General features: G+C 45.5%; 1 protein-coding gene across 1 annotated transcript in view; it reads right to left on the bottom strand.

Annotated features, from left to right (window-relative positions):
• Positions 1 to 22,574, bottom strand: part of ZC3H4 (zinc finger CCCH-type containing 4) — a 30,099-nt gene extending 7,525 nt beyond the window's left edge. Inside the window, 12 exon segments of the mRNA XM_074937920.1 lie at positions 307 to 668; positions 1,080 to 1,189; positions 2,397 to 2,508; positions 2,945 to 3,058; positions 4,203 to 4,348; positions 4,495 to 4,591; positions 4,746 to 4,888; positions 6,339 to 6,561; positions 7,395 to 7,505; positions 8,670 to 8,895; positions 22,418 to 22,463; positions 22,466 to 22,574. Coding sequence (XP_074794021.1) covers positions 307 to 668; positions 1,080 to 1,189; positions 2,397 to 2,508; positions 2,945 to 3,058; positions 4,203 to 4,348; positions 4,495 to 4,591; positions 4,746 to 4,888; positions 6,339 to 6,561; positions 7,395 to 7,505; positions 8,670 to 8,895; positions 22,418 to 22,463; positions 22,466 to 22,574 — 1,799 coding nt within the window.

Here is a 22,574-nt window from a genome sequence, read left to right as displayed (position 1 = left end):
TCCACAGAAATTCTGAGATGCATATAGGGAGAATTTTACTACTATGCCAATAACACAAAGAAATTCCATGTATTAACTACATTAAACAACAACTAGGCTACAAGTGGGAACATTCTGCTTGTGACTGAGAGAGGCTGTGGATGAATTTCATCCTGTAAAACTACTTTAAGATCCTCAGAGAGAAGGGTATGAATAATGACCTATCAATGGCATACATAACCCCCCCCTTCCTATTCCTGACTCTCCCACTGAGCGTTATTTCTCTTAACGCATCCATAAGTAGTTGGAAGGGAGGGTCATGCTTACCGCACGCCTAGTTTCTCTGCCAGCTGCCCAGTGGGCCGCACCACAATCTCAAACAGAGATGGGATTTTCTTATACATGTCCTGCTGCTGCTGAAGCTGCTGTGGTGAGAGAGGCTCGTGCGGCGGAGGTGGCAGCTGGGGTGGCCCTGGCGGTGGAAGGGGGGGCGGTGGAGGAGGTGGCGGTCCTCCAGGAATTGGCCTGCCGTTGGGAGATGTTGGAGCTGGCGGTCCAGGAGGACGAGGGGGTGTGGGCAGCAGGCCCACTCCGGGTGGAGGTTTCGGTAATGGATTGATGCCCTGTTTCTTTAGCTCTTCAACTTCCTTCTCATCTTCTGCACCTGCTTCTGCATCATCAGCCAGCATCTGAGGGAGAGAGAGAAATGAGAGGCAGTTAAAAGCAACGCCCTGAACAGCCCATGTTGGTATGAGTTTGCCACGTCTCAGCACGGCCGCTCAGACCATGGCCTGGGCCCGTGTTTCTCCAGCGCTGAGGCTGCATATGAGAGTCTGCCAGCACGGGCTTGTCTCCTACGGTACATTAAACAGTGTTCTAGCAAGCTGAAAGTGTCCCAAAGCATGGGGCTTCTGCTCTGCAGAGTCAGACCAGGCTCCCTGCACTTCCCTTTTCAGAATTCAATCTCAGGACTCCAAATGACACCCTTGTTACCCCATCTTACAAACTCCTCTCTCCTTGCTGTGAAAGTTTCGCATGGGCAGCAAAATCAGCCAAGGAAAGCCACTCCGAAAAGAACCCACATTACAATTCCCTTTTACCTTGTCCAGCAGCTCCCGCGTTTCGTCTGTGAGCGGCTCATGGGAAAACATACAGTCGTCCCCATTGATACAATTCCCAGTGGTGTGGAACAGTTTACAAGGAAAGTCTCGTACGAAGTGTTAAGGAAAATAAAACTCCTTTGAGTAATTAATAAAAAATCTGTCAGTGGGCAGACAGGTTATTTTTAACAGTGCTCCACCAATGGCTCTGATGTGGTACATTCTTACTAAGCATGTGAAATCTCTGTAGTCCCGACACAGAAAATAAAACACAACTGTCCCACACCCCACATTTTTCTTTTCTAAAACTCCTGCAAACCCACCTGCTCTGTGCAGCTCTGCGGCCTGAAGACCCCTTCCCTTGTGCTTACTCCATACTGTACTGTTCGCAAGCTGAGCCCACCTTCACCAACATGAAGCCACTCTTGTCCCTGCAGCTGTCATACACTGTTAAAAGCCTACACATCTTAAGGAAACAGCTAGTCCTAGCCTCCCTCCCCCCGGGGAAACATTAGTGCAGATCTTCATCATGAGACCCTTCCCTTCCTTTTTGACATGCTCTGGTGAGCAGTGAAATAATGAAGATGCCATCACTGGCCTCTGAGTCAGCACCCACTGAAATGAATGGGGCTGTTCACACCTCAGCATCCAGGCTCTCTGCTGGCTCAGGCAGGCATAAGTTACACTCAGGATAGTCTCTCCCCCAGTTCCTCCCCGTTTCAGGCTCTCTGCAAACTTAGGTAGACGTCTCTGCATCAGTTAACTCAGATCACAATTTCAGAGTAACAGCCGTGTTAGTCTGTATTTGTAAAAAGAAAAAAGAAAAGGAGTACTTGTGGCACCTTAGAGACTAACCAGTTTATTTGAGCATGAGCTTTCGTGAGCTACAGCTCACTTCATCCGATGAAGTGAGCTGTAGCTCACGAAAGCTCATGCTCAAATAAACTGGTTAGTCTCTAAGGTGCCACAAGTACTCCTTTTCTTTTTTCTTTTTTCAGATCACAATGTGAAGGGTTTGTCTGCAATTCTAACAGCTAGAGACCGACTTTTTTTAAACCGAAAGCTGAGACTGAAGAACAAATGAGAAGTATGTCTCTACCTTCAGCTAGCCCCTCACGGCCCCCTCCCATAGGCCGGTGCACTCCACATTCTGGGAATCGATATCATACAGGCACTTGTCTGTAGATCGTAAGCCACTTGGTGCAGGGTCCTACTCTTCTGGCCCATTTTCCCTGTTGCACAGGGCCGCACACGACTGACTTAAAGCCACTGATCTCCGTGGTGACTGGGAACACAGTGAACAAGAGGAAAGGATATCATGCATGTAAGGGCAATTCTCTGCCCTCGCACAGTAACCAGTGATGTAAAACTTGCACAGTTCCCGTTTCTTTGGTAGTTCGATGTCATGGCTGAAATTGCAATGCTCCCCCTGTATAGAAAAAGTACAACACCCCCACTGTTAATGAAACAATAAAAGCATACACAGTAACAGGGGGAAGCAAACACCTATAAGGCACTTGTTATGGAACTGATTCTCTGCGGGGGTTCTGGCCCTGAAATCCTTGAAAACTGGGCTCTGTGGCCCACGGTTATCCTGTGTTTTTAAAATCGGAGAATCAGGAAGTAGAAAGTAAAACAAGTGTTTGTTTCAGATTGGTGTTTGCACACTTGATTTTCCTTACAGTCGGTGTAACTCTCCTAGCACTCAGCACGTTATCACTTTCAACGTATATTCTAGACTCTATGTTCTTTAATGCAAGGACCACATATGTCTCAGTCCATATCTTGTACAGACCTGGATGCATTTTAGGTACTACTGAAATGCTTAACAGTAAAGTCAAGGCCACCATTAATTATCTCCTTACCCAGGTACACCTGCCTTCCACAAAGTATTTGCAGATAACTTTTCCTTTTTTATCCGACTGCTGATGGGGTTTATCATGGTCATTCCGCCTGTAATTTCCACCACTTCCTCCGTCCTGCAGGAATTGTAAGGGTGTAGTTAACAAGCACGAAGAGGCAAATCCTAGCCATGGAAAGAAATTAACCATCTTCCTACAATATGCATTTCAAAGTGCACATGAAGGTCTTGCAGGAAGGCAGCATAAGACTTGCAGCCTGACCAACTGTAGCTAGATGGAGGGACAGATTTCAACTTGGTTTTTCAGTCAACCCATCAGAATCCGAAAAATCCATCCTGCCTAGAAAAGGGATTATTGCCATGAAGCCTGGGCCAGTCCCACTTTTACACTGCTGGGAAATACACAAAGATGAAGTCTAGACTTTGGGTTCATTTCAAGGTATTTCAGAGATCATCTTTTTTGGTGGGTGGGGAATGGGGGTCATTTTCTGATTGTAAGGTCAGTGCATACACTTGGTGACATGAACTCCAATAAGGGCTCCCCTGAGATGCCTCCCTCCTTTTAGCATTACTTGGTGCCAGTCGAACAGTGCCTGAGAGCACTACTCATCCCAGACAAAAACAGGCAGAGGAGCCCCTTGAAAGAAGGGAGAAAATCAATGCCCGAGGTTCAAAAATTGGGCTGCTTGGAAGCTTGACTGCCAAGCTCAGGAGTACGTGACCGATCGCCAGTCTCCTGCCACTGAAGTGCAGCTAGGATGAGAAAAGTGGTTAGATAAAAGGAGCCCAGCCTCTTGGCAGATCCGCTCTCTGTGCCGGTCCAGTGTCACTTTACTGAGCAAGACCAATAGTTACTGGCTTTACCCCTGGAGGCCCTGCCGAGCCAAACCCGGTGGGAAAAGGAGCTGGGGTATGCTCTGCTCTGCATTATCAGAACTGTTAATTATTTCCCAAGTTCTGTACTCCAATGGGGTTGCAGAAGCCCGAGGTCTGAATCTTTACTCTCAGCGATGATGAATGAGATAGAAGGAGGTCAACTTGTGGCTCTGAGCCTAAGGCAGTATGCAGCACTGGCGGGCAGAGAGCCCTGGGCAGGCTCAGAAAGTCCAACTTCAGTCCCAAATTTCAGAGTTCAATACATGCAAGTGAAATTATTTCTGGGGAAGCCTGTCTGGTATGTTGAAGAGAAACCCCATGGGCACCTTTCCACAGATGACCCAAGTGCAGCAAGACCCCAACGGAGACAAGGCAGATCTGCTTACCCCCATGTCCTCATCATAGTAATCGTCATCCTCGTTCATTCCGCCACCTTTCCCCATTCCACTTCTGCTCCCGCCTCTTCCTCTTCCCCTGCCCATCCCCTTGCTTCCTCTCCCTCTGGGGCCACGGCCACGCCCCCGATTTAAACCTGCAATAGAGCAAAACAACATCATTATTTATACTCCCCCCAATCAAACCTGACCATTATGATACCACAGGCTGGCTCTACTCTTCGGACTGCGCAGAGCCCCCAAGCACCATCTAATTCACTCTGCTCTGGGCTCAGTCATGTACCTCGCCCTCTGCCCTCTTTGCTCCTCCGGTACTGGTTCAACTCTTTTGAATAGTCGTCGTACTCCTCGTCACCCATTGGCTCTTCATTGTCACCATACTGCAATTCAGAAAGAACAGAGCAGTCAGTGCACCGGACTCTTGGCCCAAAACTAATGCTCACCCCACCGCTTCTAATTCCAGAAAAGAATGTTCTCCCACTTAACGCTCCCCATCTCTGGGGGACTCAGATACAGCTCAGAAACGGGCCTTACTTCCATTTCTTCTTCATACATTTCCTCCTCCTCTTCCGGATGTTCACCTCTCCCTCTCCCACGGCCTCCTCGGCCCATGCCTCGCCCTCTCATTCCACCTCTGCCTCCACGCCCTCGGTATCCTCGGCCTCGGCCTCGACTGCCTGTAGAGCGAGCAAACAAGCGTCAGTCTGCTACCGCAGTACTCGAACACTCCGACAGCCGTGTGGCACCACGCCGGATGACCGGCTGTCTTTGGAGCAGGTATCAAGTCAGTTCACAGGAGTAACATGGTTGTCTCTCACTTACAGAGGACAATCAGATCAGATTATGACAGCAAACGATCTCTGAGTCACTGCTTGTGAGACCAATGAGTTTGCGAGGGTGTGCTGGGGCTCTTTAAGCCTATTAATACAACATAGTGTCATTTTCCTAAGGAACACAAACGTAAGTGCATACCTAACTGACAGGAAAGCCAATGGCATTCCAGTAAGGGTTATCCGTCACATTTAAATAGTGAAGAATATGGCAAAGACAATACATGCCGGGTACAATATCTGTACTATGGTTCTGTTTCAGGCTCTATGAACCTGTAACCAGAATCTATCCATTTGTGGTACTTACCTGCCCCCCATTACCACAATATCTGAGTGCATCACAATCTCTAATGTATTTATCCTCACCACACCACTATGAGGGAGGGCAGGGCCACTCTCCCCACTTTACAGACAGGAAAACAGAGCTACAGAGAGACACAGTAACCTGCCCCAGGTCCCACAAGAGGTCTATGGAAGAGCAGAGAAAAGAGCAGGGAACTGAACTCAGATCCTCCGAGACCCAGGTTATCACCTCTACCACTCAGCGATCCTTCTAACAGAATGTATATATACACATATATATTACACACCCGCTTAGTAAAGACATTAAAACACTGGCCTCCTCCTTGTAAGAGCAGGTTCTGTGTATTTTAGACTTTTCATAGAATAAGTCTTGGTGCTATTTGGTTTTAAGTGGGTTAATGCTTTTTAAAATTCTGAAGCAATTACTTTTAAAGTGGCTAAGATGTAAACATTTTAAAGTAGCCGTTGTGAATGCAGGGCAATTACCGCACATAAAGTTTCATCCTTCATGCAGGATTACCGACATGGTACGCTTCAGAGTTTACTCTGAATACACTTTAGCAGGATGAAATCTGACTTGCCACGTTATCCTGGCTTTGTTTTCTTTGCACATAAAGGACACACACTGTTTTTTAACCTCACCTGTATTTTTAAATCTATCTAGATATAAGAGAAAGAATGTGCCTTTAAATATAAAGCTACAAAACTGGGATCTGACCTTTGCCCTCGCAGAATAAAAGATGTAAAGAAATGGACGTCTCTGGGTCTCGCTGTGCAGCACTAATGAGTTATTCGGCCCTGCCACTGCAACTGCAGCAGACCTCTGTCGTACCAGGGGCTCAGAGCAGGCACAGCAGTCCATCTGCATGCCGCCAACTACAAGATCAGAGCCTTACGTGGTGACTGATCATCAGCCTTAATAAGCCAAGAGTTGTAACATGTTGATTAGAAAAGCTTGTTGGCCTCGGAAGCGTGTTGGCAAAGGCAGCCATACCTCGCCCCCGATGTGTCCCCTCCTTAGCTCTCCGGTACTGGTTCAGCTCTTTTGTGAAGTCGTCATACTCTTCTTTCCCCATGTCTTCATCTTCATCCCCCTCGTATTCGCCATAGGGCTCATTCTCGTAATCCTCATACATGCTGTAATTCTTGCTCTCCATTTTGGAGTAGCTCTTCTTTGGCAAGGGGGCACTGTGAGAGGACTGATACTGCTGGTGAGACTGAGAAAAGTAGACAGACAGGAAGGGGTAACAATGAAGCAATGATCAATTTGAAACAGTAGGGTGATGGCTGATGCACAGCAGGTCCCTGGAGCATGCCCTCTTTCCAGACTTGCCAAGGAACTGTGGAAGTAGAGCGGCCTTTATCCCCAAACCTGCAAAGCCACAGCCCCCTCATGGTTTCATTTAATACCTATCATTCATCCCTTCCCTGGCAGCTTTCTCCCAGGGACTCCAGAACTCTGTAGAGACAGACAAGCTCTTCATCAAGTTTGTATATACAGAGTGCGGTTAGAAAGGGTGTAACAGACCCATCATACAGAACTAGAAGGAGACACTGAAAGGTGCACTCAAGTCACCTTCCTTCTCCCAGCCACTACTCTACAGGATTAAAGCTGGGGAATAGGCAGCTCCTTGAAGAGGGAATCACCAGCATTCTTCAGGGTCCCCTCTGGAGTCAGAGGCCCATGGCCTCTGAAAGAAAACCACGCCTGCTTCAGGCCCAGTTCCCAGGGTAACTGCATGCGGCACCTGCAGTTATCTGCTCATTTCCCTCTGCTCTTCCCTGTCTCTTTGTTGGGAAGTGGCTGTTTCAGGTCGACAAGAGAAGGCCAAAGGGGACATCTGATGTAATGATTCAATTTTTAAAAGAAACGGAAAAAAATGAAAGATGGAAGGGGCTCAGCACCTGGAGCAAAGCCAGGAGCCCATAAGAGTGGCCTTCAGCCCCTGCGTGCAGCGAGACAGGTCTCTGTATGCAAAGCCTGCAACATTTCCAACACAGTGCTGGAGAGAGCAGCTTTCTCCACAACTGGTTGATCGCGGGTACTTACAAGAGGGTAAGGAGGGCTGTATTCCCGGTACTTTCTGTGCCCCTTCTCACTGGGGCTGAAATCGGAGTCCTCACTGTAGTCAGAGAAGTCTTCACTGGAAGATGCATGGCGCTGCAAGGAATGGCGAACATATTGTATGATTTTAGTACAGCGGCTCTTGCGCTCTAAGCTTGAATTGCAACTCTGTGGCCAGGCATCTGGACTGCCACACACAATATAAACGAGTCTTTCTTAAGGTAACTCAGATTCTGGCTTGCAAAAATCTTGACAGTGTTCCTTGAATTGACCATTTATGATGCAAAAGACTTCTAGTGTATTTCAAACGTCACTGTAGATTCTGTCCGAATTGGGAACGTTTCCAGTTTGTTTAATTGGTTTCCAATGAAAGCAATTCATATTACACCGTCTGTTAGCTTGAGGGTCTCATAAACATCTTTGACTTTACAAGCCAGACATTCTAATTTACCATATACTAGTCTTCTTGCAAGCACAGGTGTTCACAAAAAAGAGATTTAGTTTACCAAATGAAACTGTTTTTCCTTTCCATTCCACCCACAGATATATGCAAACACAGAAAAAGAAAAGAGATTCCTTACTAGGGTATCTTCTACCTCCCCACCGTTTCTTTACTTGTTACCTCCTGCTGGGTTACGTCTAATTTAAACAGTAAGCTCATATTTCCTTGTAGGTGAGGTACAAGGCACCACATGGTGCCATAATGATGGGCTACATCCATATGGCAAGGCCTAAGGCAGGGAGATTCTGCCTAGGACACTATAGCTAATATGTTCTCTACAACAGTGGTTCTCAACCAGGGGTCTGGGGCCCCCTGAGGGGCCACGAGCAGGTTTCAGGGGGTCTGTCAAGCAGGGCCAGCATCAGACTCACTGGGACCCTGGGCAGAAAGCCGAAGCCCCACTGCATGGGGCTGAAACCCGAGGCCCTGAGCCCCTGGGCTGAAGCCAAAGCCTGAGCAGCTTAGCTTAATGGGGCTCCCTGTGGCATGGGGCCCCAAGCAACAGCCCTGTTTGCAACCCCCTAACGCTGGCCCTGATGTTTATATGCAGATGGGCTGTGGAGGTTTTATAGTTTTCGGGGGGGGGGGGGGGGCTCAGAAAGAAAAAGGGTGAGAACCCCTGCTCTACAAGGTAGGTATGTAAAGGCAGCCATTGGAATCACTGACTCTGTATGTGAACCATGCTGTGGTCTTGGAGGAGTGGAGTTGGGATCCCTATTACCATACCTGGCAGGACTAAGATATGTTTGTTTACTCACTTTGTGCTTGGATTTCCTTTTCTTTTTTGCTCTTCTTTTCTCTTTTTCTCTCTCTCGCTCTTTCCTCCTCTTGCGCTTCATCCGCCGATGAGCCTTTTCCTCATCCGAGTCACTTTTGTGCTTCTCTCCCTTCTCTTTCCGGCCCCTCTCATGCGACTCAGAAGCATTTTGGGGCTCCTCTCCCCCATCGTCCTCCAGCTCGCCTTCTTCCAGCTCCCCATCCTCCCTGCAGAGCAAACATCCACACTGGCATTTTACTCCTCACAAAATCACTCAAGGCACTTAAGCCAGCTGGACATCTTGGGGCTTCCTAAATCTAAAGGTAACACTAGTCCCATATACCTTGGTTTGAGACATCTGTAACAGTTGACTTTGTTATCATCTGTGTCACTGGAACATACAAACAGAGCCTATTCAACTCTCTCTCACGCTCACACACACACACGCCTCAGACCAGAAGTTCCCATCTATGCACATTTTTAAAAAATGAAAGCCTATACAATAATTCTACTGAACAACATACGACAGCAGAGACTGCAAAATTACAGCTTCAAATCTTTGAGAACATTATCACAAATTCCACCAGCCTTTGAATTAAAGTCAACATACAACAAACCATGTGGTCCTACGAAGATAAAAATAAAACAAATCATCACAGAAACCCCATTATTCCTGTTGTCTATCCTAATTATTATATGAAATCCGGCAAATCATGTACTGAAGAAGCATCTAGCTCCTCTTCCAGGGGTTTTAAACAGGCAACTTCTTATCTAAAAAGCATCTCTGTGTGTAAATTTAAATAAATAAATAAAACATTGGTTTAATCTATAATTATCTGGACTTTTCCTTGGAAAGAATAGCTGTTTGAGCCCTCATTTCCAAGTGAGAATGCTGCCTTAAGAAAATTTAATTTGTCTCTTAATTTTGGATTGGTAAGACAAATCTGGAAACACATGCACTGCTGCTTCCTGATCTTTAGACCACATTAGGGTTCACACATAACTACGGTTATCATGAGATGAGATAAAACAAATCAAGATCGGAAATGTCCTCAGAGAATTTTCCAGTCACATTCAGTTTAAGAATTACTGGGGTTTGGTTAAGGGAAGCTTTCTCCAAGCTCAAAATAAATCAAATTTACAAATCAAGTAAGGGTGCAAGCAGTACTTGAATTCTTTTTTTATACTGCTCACTCCTTCCCGAATCCTACAAATTCTCATGTTCTTAATCTTGTTCTAATTTCCCATCTCTTCTATGCTCTGACCAAAGTAGTACATACTTATCACTGTTCAAGTCTTTATTTAAAATGATGATTTTGAGTATGATGAATGGATGAAATTTTATCCCTGAGTTTGGAGAACAGGATGTATATGGCACCAATTTAAGGGTAACCCTTTCCTCAATGCCTTAGTAGCAAGCAGTACCGCAGTGAAGGGAAACTTCAGAGGGAGTGTCCCCTTGTTGGCAATTCTATATGGGGTACAGGGCATAGGGGCAATGCTCTCCCTCAAGATGCAAACACCTTCAGACCTCAAATAGCTATCATCATGTCTGCTTTCACAGGGATCTTTCTACGTTGTCTTCATTATTTACTTGGCAGAAGTGCCCAAGATTAGCTCGGAGCTGTGCAGACATCTTGGAAGGCACTATCCCTACCCCAGCGAGCGTACAGTCTAAAACTCATTACAAGATCCCCCCCCTCCTTTTTTGTTAAAAGCAACGCACAACAATAATGGTGACGTGACTGCTATTCAGTAGCAAGAATTCAAACAGAAACAGCATTTAGGACATTAATCTTTGGCCCCGTTAAAAAACATCTCCTATTAATTTCACTGCTGTTGAAATATGCTAAAAGGGACAGCCCTAGAAACTGAAACCATGGCTTTAGCTGCAGGACAGATACAGCACCGATGGTGCAAAGTTCCACTCTCTACACTGCCCCCTGCTAATGTGTCTCACCCCTTCCACGGGGAGACACTGAGCTCTGGGAAAGAAGGGACTTCAGTCATTCAACCTCCCTGCTGAGACTGCAACCAAGGGGCCCAGTCTGTTTGTGGTTTTGGGGAATGATTTATCTGGATTTTACAAATGGTAAAAGGGCATCCCCCCAACCCCCTCCAGGACTCTGGATGACCTTGGCAATCTCTGCATTACATAAATGAACAGAGTAATCAATACCACCAAATTACATCAAACAACACACTGATCATGTAAATAGAAATTAATCGACCCCCATGCCAGAGTCCCATGTCAGCACAAGCCCTGCCCAACCCCAATCTCCCTGCAAGGCCAGGGAGGACAGACAATAGGGTGACCATACTTCCCAAAGGGAAAATGGGACACTGCACAGGACTGGCCTGAGCCCTCTCCCCACCCCAGCACCAGCTGGCCTGAGTGCTCCTCACTCACACAGGGATAGCCCAAGTCCCCTCCCTACCCCGCCCCCCCATGAGGCTGGGGTCGCTGGTACCCCTGTCTACCCTCCCTCCATCCCCCCACGCGAGGCTGGGGTTGCTGGAACCCTGCCTGCCCCCTGCACAAGCCGTACCCCCCTGCAAGGGGCTGATATCTCCACTCTTTCCCTCGCATGTTCCTCCGCACAGCACGCCGCTTGTTGGACAGAAGTGGGCATCTGTCCAGTTTGCTCTTGCCAACTGATCAAGTCGGCAAAAGCAAACGGGACAAATGCCCACTTTTGCCAAAAAACTCGGGACGGCCGGGACAAGGCTTAAAAAAGGGACTGTTCTGGCCAAACGGGACGTATGGTCACCCTAACAGACAGGCACTGTAATACACCGGTAGGTTAATAGGGACCTGGGGAGGATGTGAGTTTCAAAGGCCAAGGGCCTTAATAAAAAACATTCCACCAACAAATCCCTCTAGCCTATTCTGATGGGACTCCAGCTCAGGTGCCTCTGTTGACTGCAGCTATGATAGTGTCATGGGACAGAGGCATCTCTTAGACAGGGAGATCCCAGACTATCTACAGCCGTATAAGTCAAAACCAACATCTTAAAATCAATCCAGAATTCAACATGCAGCTAGGGCAGGTCATGCATCACAGGTCTAATGTTCTCAGTGGTAGCTGATGACAGAACAAGGAGTAATGGTCTCAAGTTGCAGTGGGGGAGGTTTAGGTTGGATATTAGGAAAAACTTTTTCACTAGGAGGGTGGTGAAGCACTGGAATGCGTTACTTAGGGAGGTGGTGCAATCTCCTTCCTTTGAGGTTTTTAAGATCAGGCGTGACAAAGCCCTGGCTGGGATGATTTAGTTGGGGATTGGGCCTGCTTTGAGCAGGGGGTTGGACTAGATGACCTCCTGAGGTCCCTTCCAACCCTGATGTTCTAGGATTCTATGATTCTATGAAATAAACACTGATTAACAAGCAAGCCGACAAATTCTGCACCATCTGCAGCTTCCACATAGATTTAAGAAGCATCCGCATGTAGAGCGCATGGAGGAATCTAATTTCAAAGGCAGAGATGACAGTGGCAGAGTCTGCATATGAAAGGAACGGGCACAACTTCCTAGCTGCCAGTAGATGGAAAAAGGCCAAAGCGGCTGTAGTAACTACCTGCTCTTCTAGCAGCAGGTAGGAATCTCATTAGACACTGCCGTCCCAGGTCAGGAACCAGGTCAACCACAGACAGGCGCACACCTTGAGTGAACAGAAATAATCCCTGCCATCTCCTCTGGTAAACTCACCAATCCAACCAACATCACCACAGTCTTATCTGGGTTGAGCCTCAGACAGCTAGCCCTCAGTCACACCCCAATATCTCCCAGACAGTGAGCAATGCAGTTAACACTTCTGAAGTTATTTTGAACGGACTAAAGTCCTGCAACTCATTACACAGACAGCTGAACAGACATTAGAAGACAACATTTGGTCATCATCCGCTTGGATTGGATGGAAACCAGCTCTAGCCCCTTAGAGATCAAAGGTTTCAGAGTAGCAGCCATGTTAGTCTGTATTCGCAAAAAGAAAAGGAGTACTTGTGGCACCTTTTAGAGATCAAACACTCTGGATCCCACCATTGCCAATTTCCCTGAGCCATCCATTCCCACTTTAATCCAAAATTCCAAACCTGTTTTGGTTTGTATTTGCAACATATTAATAACAGATTTGTTCAATCCAAGATCAGGCTTGCTGCAGGACTACCTGTTCCTGCAAGCATGTGGAATTTTGAAAGGCAAGCACCAGCTGAATAAACTTCAACTAGTCACTGAAGTACAGTGCCCATCCGGGGTTCATGTTCATGGTCCACACATCCAAATGGCACAAAGGTAGAAACCAACATGAGAGTGCTTGGAGCAATATCTGGTGAATTCAGACCCTATACACATTTCTGACAGAGAATCAAATAATAAATGTATAAAGCCAATGAGAAAAAAAATAGGTAAAACAACTCCAATTTCCCCTTCCAGCAGCCATCTCCCTTTGTCCCCACAACAATTACCTCAGATACTCCAGAATCTCAAAACAATGGCTCAGTACAATACCTGGTGCCTGACAACCCTTTCTCCATCCCCCAGCAAATTACGCTTTGCTACTAGTTAAAAACAAAAGCCCCTCTAAGATCACCAAATCTCAGCAAGTTATGATTTCCAAGGAAACACTTCCAAAGTCTAACGCACACATGACAAATCGAAAACACACGAGAAACTAGGAGTACACATAACATGAAAGATTTTCCTCCCTTTAGAGCAGCCAGAGAGAAGGCAAGAATCCCTGAGTTCTAACATTATATGTGCCTGGGGAGTGGCTAGTCGGCTTTCATCTTCCCGGGTAGCACTGAGAAGGCACTATAGGTTAGGATCAGGCAGGAGAATCCTCCATGACTGATCCCTGCAATCACAGGGCACCCAGGACACTGGTGCATCTGACTCCTTCTAGAAAATAGGAAAATCAACCCTGGATTAGATGAACCAACGGTTTTAATGGGATTGGAGCCGGTTTAAAATGGCAGCTTCACAAAGGAAAGAAATAGTGTTTAAACATTCATACCAGCCTCCCAGAAACAACAGAAACCGCATTATTTCAGACATTTACAAGCAGATGGAAGAACGATGTAGAAACAAAAGTACAATCAGGAATAATCGTGCAGTCTGGCCACAAAGGACTGGGCTTCAAGAGACTCAGGGTATAGCTACACTGGAAATGTTACAGTGGCACAGCTGCACCATTGTCGTGTAGACCCTTACTAAAGTGCCGCAGTGAATCCATCTTGTCAACAGGCGGTAGCTAGACTGACAGAATTCTTCCATCAACCTAGCAGTGTCCAGCGTGTAGCTGGGTACAGTACCGAGGAGAAAAGAAAAGCTCACACTATGCTGTGAGAGAAAACAAGCTGGGCAGGCTATTTACAGTATTCATATTCTCCTATGGCCACTGCTGATGAGCCAGTATTTTAAAGGACTGCTGTGGTATGGTAAATTCATTCAGCCATGTATGTTTCGGCATGCATGCTACCATCCAAGGGGAAAAAAGGCTACTCCCATTAGCATCGCTCTGCTTAAATCAGCATTACCTTCCCCGAAGCACCTGCCAATTGGGCATTGCAAGGTTGCTCTTAATTTCCTATCTTCCCTGTTGGCTTTAAACAGGAACAAGTGCTCTCATCAATATCATGTTGCAATCACCCTAATTGCAATTCCCAGCAGTAAGAACAATTGGCATTTTTGTTGAGTAAAGTACACAGTTCTTCAGCTCTGCTTTGAACTACTCTGGCCTATGTACATTTTGGAGAAAAGAATTTATCAGCCTGCTCCATCATGGCATATGTGAACAACAAACGTCATGAAGAACAAGAGGACAATCTGGAAGTAAGTGTAAAAGCCTGTGGCTACTGCGAGCCAATTTGTGAACCAGTTGCTAGGACTCCAAACAGAACTAATTCTGGTGATACAAGTTACTTCGTCATTGTACAAATCTTCAACAGAATAAGAGAAAGTCTAATAAAGCACTTTTATACAGATGTTTAGATATCAAGCAAAATCTTGGGCGAAATGGCACAGCGTAGCACCCACCATGGGGCAAGGAGCCATACATTCCTGAATTCCTTAACTCAGGTTCTGCCACTGACTCATTTTAGTAGCGTTGGTCCCATTATTTAATCTTTTAACCTCTATTTCCCAGTCTGTAAAATGGAGATTATAATACCTACCTCAGAGAGAGCATGTGAGGGTTAATTCATAAGTGTTTGGGAAAGTGCTTTGAGGTCTTTGGACAGAAGGACTCTAGAGGGCTTAACATTATTTCACCATTAACTTTGGTTTTGGGTTTTCACACAAACAAAATAGAAAGTAACACCAGAATATGAAATCTGGCAATTTATAGCGGCATCTGAAAGTTAGGATGAGTAAAACTATGAATTAAAAAGTGTGACTAAAAACGATTATAAAGTGACAAGGCTGTGCCAATTTCATAAGCTAGCTCACCATTTACATTCACTGTGGTTATACAGTAAAGAAGCCAAGTTGGTAAAGTGGTTAACGTATTTGTAGAGAAGAATGCTGACTGTGGGAAAATCCTTAGCTAAGTGTGTACCCATCTTGTGGCCTTCCTAAAGCCCCCTCACATTTTTTCTATCAAGGGCCGTCTCCAGTACAGAGCACGCTGCTACCTTAACAGAATGCTGAGCTTTATCTATAGCACTACATCTATGACATCACAATCCTAGTAATGACCTAAACACAGCCCTTATGAACCAGCTGCCACCTCAAGCAGACATGGTGTCATAAAGGTGAACTCTCTCATATGACAGCAGCAGAGAAAACAAAATTATTATTCACACCAGCATAAATCCGAAAAAAATTGGGAAAAGTGTCGCCTTTTGGAAAACAATTTCTAGTTTTCTGATTTCTTCTTTTTTAACCATTATATATTGTAATCAATTCTAAAATGGGACACCAGTTGTTTAGAAAGATTTTTTTAAATCACAGAAATAAGTAGCAAAAATAATACATGGTTTTTATGTAAAAATTGAAAATTTGGTGTATGCTCAAGGTCTTTCACTACCACATATTGTTAGAAATTACAGAAATTAGAATGTCACAGTTATCCAAACTATTTCAGAACTTTGAGTGACATTTTTTGTGATGAACTGAAGGTAAACAGGTGTTCAGCCACACAAGGTGTGTTTGTATATATGCACATATGGAATGTTAAATCATCCATTGGGATTATGGGGATTAAAGTGCAAAATGCAATATTATGCACAAAAGAGAGTTAAGAAAGAATTTTGCTCAGAATAATCTTGCACTTGTGAGTTACTAAATATTATTTTTTTGCTCTCTGTTTTCTTTTAACAATAACTTCTGTTTCATGTGAATACAGGAAACAACAACATGTTTTATGTAATAAGAGCATTTCTACTATGCAAATGTGTCTATTAAAACAATTCATGTACTTTTTAAAAATAATTCAAAATGGCTTAGAAAAATTAAGGGCTAAATATTTACAAAGTTCCATTTCATATAACTAAACAATACTTGGTTGAACTATGAAAAACTCATATGAAACTGACAAATTATGAAAACATTTTGCACATAACTGACAGCTGTAACTGAGATAATTTACTAGTTATGCTAAAGGTTTTATAATTATTTTCCTCATCACAGCTACAAAAGTTGGTCCAGAATAACATGCTCTCCCTCATCTGCCAATTTCATATGGAAACAAATGGTTTTACTATCTATGGAAGCTGGAAATGGAAGAGAAGGAAGTTTGTCTGACCCAAGGGAAAGAAAAATTTCCTCTATAAACCAACCTGTTACAAAACTTGGGAGTATCTTATTTACAGTTATAAAAAACAGCTTTATCCAAAGTGTTGATCACAGGGGAGGAGAGTTAGGATGGTGATTAATATCTGGGCTGCCAGACTACTGCAGAAAACCTTCCTTTTTACAACAGTTATTTGCACAACAGGTGCAGTTGAGCATGAAATCCCACGTACAGTGCGATCTGTTTTAGCGGAGTGGATCCACAGACTACAAAACCTGAACGTTAACATACAAAGAAAAATGGCTGCAAGGTAACTGAGGTCAGCATAGAAGAATGCAAAAAATGTGGCAAAAATGCATCTTTTCAAAGCAATAGAAGGGGTAGGCTCTATTAGAAAATGAACCACAAACACAGGTTAACAGGAAGTTTACTGGACTGAAAAGTCTGCAAGATCTAATCTCACAATCATGAAATATTAACTTCTAATCTTGCGTGAATTTAAGCCAAATATATGAAACCCTAGCTAGACTGTATAGCACATTTCCCTATCCTTGGGACAAATGTCTTTCTTCAACCTCAAGAAAGGTATGATCAGGAGGGTTTAAGATGAATTTTGTTTTCTATTAATAATCTGATATTTTTACAGCACATTCCATATGTGGAGGAAAAAAACTACACAACAAAATCAGCAAAAAGAAGAATGAACGCTGAAAACTAGTAAGAAAGCCATTAAACAAGCTGAACATGTAGGGAATGGAGAAAACTTCATGTGGGAGTGGGAAGAGACTATACTAGTTGAGAGCAAGTTTCCAGTCATGCCGTGGTGCACCCCTAGCATCCTTCTGAACAAGATTTAAACGGCTTTTTTCCAGTTTTGCGGTATGTACAGCAGGGTGGAGATCTTGTGTTGTTTTACGGTGCGTTGTGGCTCTTTTTAATGTAGGCAGTGGTACACTGTCTTAGGTTACTACCTGAGTTCTGTAAAGGCCGTCAAAGGCCTGGATGGACGGGAGATCTCTAAGTTAAAGATGGGATTTTCAAAGGAACCTTTCAAAGAGAATTACGTGCCTATCTCAATAGGATTTGGAGTCCTACCTCCCTTGATACAAATATTGCTTAATTCACTAAAACCCCGAGAGACTCGGTACAATCCTGAAGTAAAAACGGAACTGGCCAGAACTTGACTCTTCTCTGCTCCTTCAGAGTGTTGCCATCTTGGATTTTCACCTCAAGATGGTAACAGCGTGAATAAGGTCAACTGAGAAACCAGGAGAATATTCACTTTGCAAACTGGTGTGGCCTCAAGAATGCAGTGTACTTTGTTGCCTACAGAATCATTCAGGTTGGAGCAGAAATTCCATCCCAAGTTTCTCAGCCTTTCTGCACGCTACATTCCATTCAATGCCTTTCTTCAACTTGGGACATTAACTGTGGGTTCTCCACAGGGAGTTCTATGAGACATTCCTCTCAACCCAAGGTAAAACACTGATGTCATTCCTGCACTGGGGTCTCGCTCACTGCCTCTCAGTTTGTAACTAAGTTACAAACTGCTGCTTTTCTTTTCTATTTTGAAGGGACTTTTATACTGGGGGAAACTTTCACATATGGCTTTAAAACCATAATCCAGCTCTCACTTGGCATGTTTTTGCCCCAATTGCTAACTACTGAAGTCATTTGAGTTTAGACAGTTGGCTCCTTCCCACCCCTGTTACTAGATCCCGCAGTGAAGTAATAATGTTGTTTTGATATTCTAGACATTGCTACAGCACTAGACTGATGTCACAAACCCAGGAGTATAACAAGGCTATTGAAAAGGCTATTCTGGGGTTTGGGATTTGCTTTAATCACTTCTCAACCAGTGCCATAAAGTACTGCTAGACCAAAGGACCAACACTTTGTTTGCAAGGGCTGGTATCTTCTGAAGCAGCAGTTGAGAAATAAAATACCATATACCCAAGCTTTCAACTTTCCAAAGAGGTACACGCTTCACTTCTAGTCCCAGCAGGATTCCAGGTGAAAAGACTAAATCATTCCGAATACCATCTTGCTTCATCTATCTGCACTTCAATTCTCACCTGACATTATTAGTGGCTAATTCAAGAACTGCTAAAACTAGAAATCTTTGCCTTAAACTATCTGAAAGTAACCAAGTAATACAAAATATTAACAAACATTTAGGCATGTGTTGAATTTACTATGAAAAGCAATTCCATTGATTTGCATGGGCCTACTCATGGCAGTAAAGTTAAACCCATGCCTATACGTTTTCATGACTGGGGCCTGAGTCTTGAGTGCTGGATTATGGTCATGACAGAACTGAAAATGCAGGATTGTAATCAGAAGAAAACATTAAAAGATTGAGTGTCACTTCATTTACTAACATTTAAAAAAACTCCAAAACTTGAATGTTCATTTCGTGAAATCTCTCAACAATTCCACAAAACTTTGCAGTTTAAGATTCTACTGCTTCTGATTTTACAACAATTCCTATTTCCATGAAGAAGTGGCACTACATTAGCTCAATAAAGTGGAAATTAGTATAAGATTCTCCTCCACCAAATATCTAGTTTCTCAGCTGCATTTGGCTATTCTAGTTCCCAATGACAGTTGATACAGAAACTGCTGATGACATCAGTCAATAGTAGATTAAGACTCAAAAAGCCTTTCAGATTTTGCTTGGAAAATGATCTACTATGGAGGTATAAAAATTAACTTTTATTTAAATTTTGTGGAACAACTGACAGGTTTAACATGAAGATGTTATTTAAAAAAATATGGCTTTAACAAATTAGGAGAAATCCATACTGTCAGGTCCCATACCTCATAAACTGCCAGGGCTAGAAACACCTTAGCCAGGTACGTAAACATTTTCCAGCTCTGACCCTGGCCCATTGATCAAAGAGACATTTCAATCCCTATGACTTCATAGCAAAAGTAAGCTGCCAGAGGTAGGATGTTAGGGAGAAAGGTCCCATTATAAAATAAATCTAAAATAATAGTAAAAGGAATAATACAAGTAAATTGCATTTTTGACACCTCCTCCCGCACCAGTTTTACTCAATTGTGAAAGTCCCATTCACAATGCACCAACATTTGCAACAAAAATCCTCCACTAGTCTTCGACAATGGATTAGGAGTGTTTGTGCTGTTTTATAATGGACGTTTTCTAACAAATGTATAGAAGTTTCTAATTAGTTTTTTTGCAGTGGAAGAAGAGTAAACAAGAGGGAAATGAAACAACACAATTCCACATAAATATACTTGTGCGTGCTTTTAAGAAACTAATTTTGACTTTTCCACATAAGAAAAACGTAAACTGGATGGAATACGAATACTCCAGGACAATATGTGTGTTTTTGTTCAATATGAAGGACAGAAGGAATGACTGAAGGTTTTTTTTAGCGGGGGAGGTGCGGGGGCAGTATACTGTACACTGAGGGGGATACATGAGCTAATTTATTTCATGTAAGTATTGTGAGGAACAAACTTATATGAACTTTTCATTATAATACGTTGGATAAACAAAGGGATCATGGAAACACAGGCCGAAGAGAAACTAGGACATTGTAAAACAGATTCCTATAAACGATGTGCTTATACTGTACAACACTACTTGTCCTGCTTAAACTTCTCCAGGTATCAACTATAACACCGTAAAAGGCAGTTGGGGCAGGGGGAGAGAATGTGTGATGACATTTGGGAAACAGTGATTTCTTTTGCCACAATTTTTTTTGCACACTTGTGAGTTGGTCACCAAATATTTTTAACAGGACAGTCTGCCTGCTTTCAACATAATGGAATGAGGATGGAGTTTGCAAACAAAGTAATGGATCCACATCCTGTTTCTAGATGGAATCAAGGGGTTTGAGCTAGATGACCTTTCACTCTGGTACCCGTGCCGTTTAAACGTCACGGCAGACCTATTTTTGGAGAAAACTGTGTGCTTTTGTGACATTTTTTAGTTCACATCTGCGGGGTGCATGAATCTAAAAGTCAAGTCAACACAATGGGGCAGAATCCCACTTGGTTTGTATACATACTGTATTAACTTATTCCTTACATGAAATGTATAAAATGATGGTCTCCGGACTTTTTTTTTGGTGGTGGGGAAAAGAAAGGAAAACGTATAATTGAATTATTCAATAAAAGAGAATACTTACCACCCCAACCCCTGCATCACATGAAATACAGAACTCCTTAGAGAGGAAGGCACACTAACACAAACAAGCAGCTCTCTGTACTACACAACTGCCTTCAAAGGGGAGTAGGAAGGGGAGCATCTCTCTCTCTCTCACAAACGTACATGATTAAGCTGTTTATTTTTGTGCACTGCATTCAATAATCTCTGGCTCTACCTTTCCAAATGACAGCAAGTGCTAATACTAACAAAGGGAACAGTTGCACTTATGTTTCTTTGGCAGGGGAAAGGTGCTTCACATACATCTCTGAGGATAAAAGGAGAGAGGGTTTTCCTGGGGGACTATAAACCTTTCAGTACCTTGATAGACTGGGATCACTTGAGATTCCAGCTGTGGAAGAGAGTCTCTCTATATACAGGGGGTAGGGGGAGGGGAAACAAGGGGCTCAACACATCCCATACCACTACACGCTCCTCGTTACACCCCATTATGCCTTTCTGCCCACACTGCACTCCCTAAAGCCCCCATGTGGCCTGCAGGGGTCCATGAAGCCACTGAGAACAAAGGGGACATTAATGAGGCCAATACTGCCCAGCTGGGCTATGGGGTCCATGACCTCATTAAGGAGTCCATAAAGCCTTCCCTTAACCCCCCCAAAAGCTGGAAGACCAGAAGAGCCCCCTCAGCCCCCCTTCAGAGCCTCTCACTCCCCTCTAGTGCCAGCAGCTCAGCTCCCTGCCAAGCCCCCACAGCTACCCCCCCCCAACATAACCACTTCCCTACTGCTGCCTCCCCCAGCCCCTAACTCTGCACCCCTCCGCTAATCTCTGGCCTGACCCCCACCTCTGGTTAGTTCCTCCCTTCCTCTGTGACCCCCCCCCCATCCCTGATGCTCCCTCCACAGGATCCTGCTACCAGACCCTGACCCCCAGGTTCCCCCTTTTCCTATGACCCCTGATGCTGCCACTAGGGCTGCCTCATATACAACCCCCCCTCTCCCCCAGGTTAATGCCCCTGGCTGATCTCAGGCCCTGACCCCCAGGTTCCCCCTTTTCCTATGACCAATGATGCTCCCCCCAGGGCTGCCCCATATACACCCCCCCCCAGGTTAATGCCCCTGGCTGATCTCAGGTCCTGACCCCCAGGTTCCCCCTTTTCCTATGACCAATGATGCTCCCCCCAGGGCTGCCCCATATACACCCCCCCCAGGTTAATGCCCCTGGCTGATCTCAGGTCCTGACCCCCAGGTTCCCCCTTTTCCTATGACCCCTGAAGGTCTCCCCAGGGCTGCCCCATATACAACCCCCCCCAGGTTAATGTCCCTGGCTGATCTCAGGCCCTGACCCCCAGGTTCCCCCTTTTCCTATGACCAATGATACTCCCCCAGGGCTGCCCCATATACAACCCCCCCAGGTTAACGTCCCTGGTTGATCTCAGGCCCTGACCCCCAGGTTCCCCCTTTGCCTATGACCCCTGATACTCCCCCCAAGGCTGCCCCATATACAACCCGCCCCCCCCACGTTAACGTCCCTGGCTGATCTCAGGCCCTGACCCCCAGGTTCCCCCCCCCGAGGGCCCCACCCCCCTAGGCAGGTCCCGGGCACCCCCTGCTTCTGGCGCCCCCCCCGCCTGATCTGAGCCTCACCCCCACCGCCCCCCCGGCGCCCTGCCCCGGGGCTCTCTCCCCTCCCCGGCCGCCGCCCCCCGGGCGCCCCCCGGCTCAGGCCCTGCCCCCGTCTCCCGGGCGGGCGCCGCCGGCGGCCCGCGGGGGGCCCCCGGCTCCGCGCCCCCCGCGGCGGCCCAGCCCCCCCAAACCTGGTCCGGCGGGCCGGGCGGACCCGCGGACGGGCAGAGGCGCTCGGGGAGAGGCGGTTACGGGACCTTTCGTCCGGGCCGTGGTGGTGGAGTTGTGGCGGCGGCCGGGGAGGCCGCAGCTGCCGCTGTCGTGGTGGCGGCAGGACGGAGATGGGGGGGCGGAGTGCGGGCTGGGGGGGGAGGCGGCGGCGGCGGGGGGGGCACTCGGGCTCTCCACGGCCAT

The sequence above is a fragment of the Natator depressus genome, chromosome 23, assembly GCF_965152275.1.
Source record: "Natator depressus isolate rNatDep1 chromosome 23, rNatDep2.hap1, whole genome shotgun sequence".
Taxonomy (NCBI): Eukaryota; Metazoa; Chordata; order Testudines; family Cheloniidae; genus Natator; species Natator depressus.
Note: the sequence above shows the minus strand (reverse complement) of the source record. Positions and strands in the feature narration are given on the sequence as shown.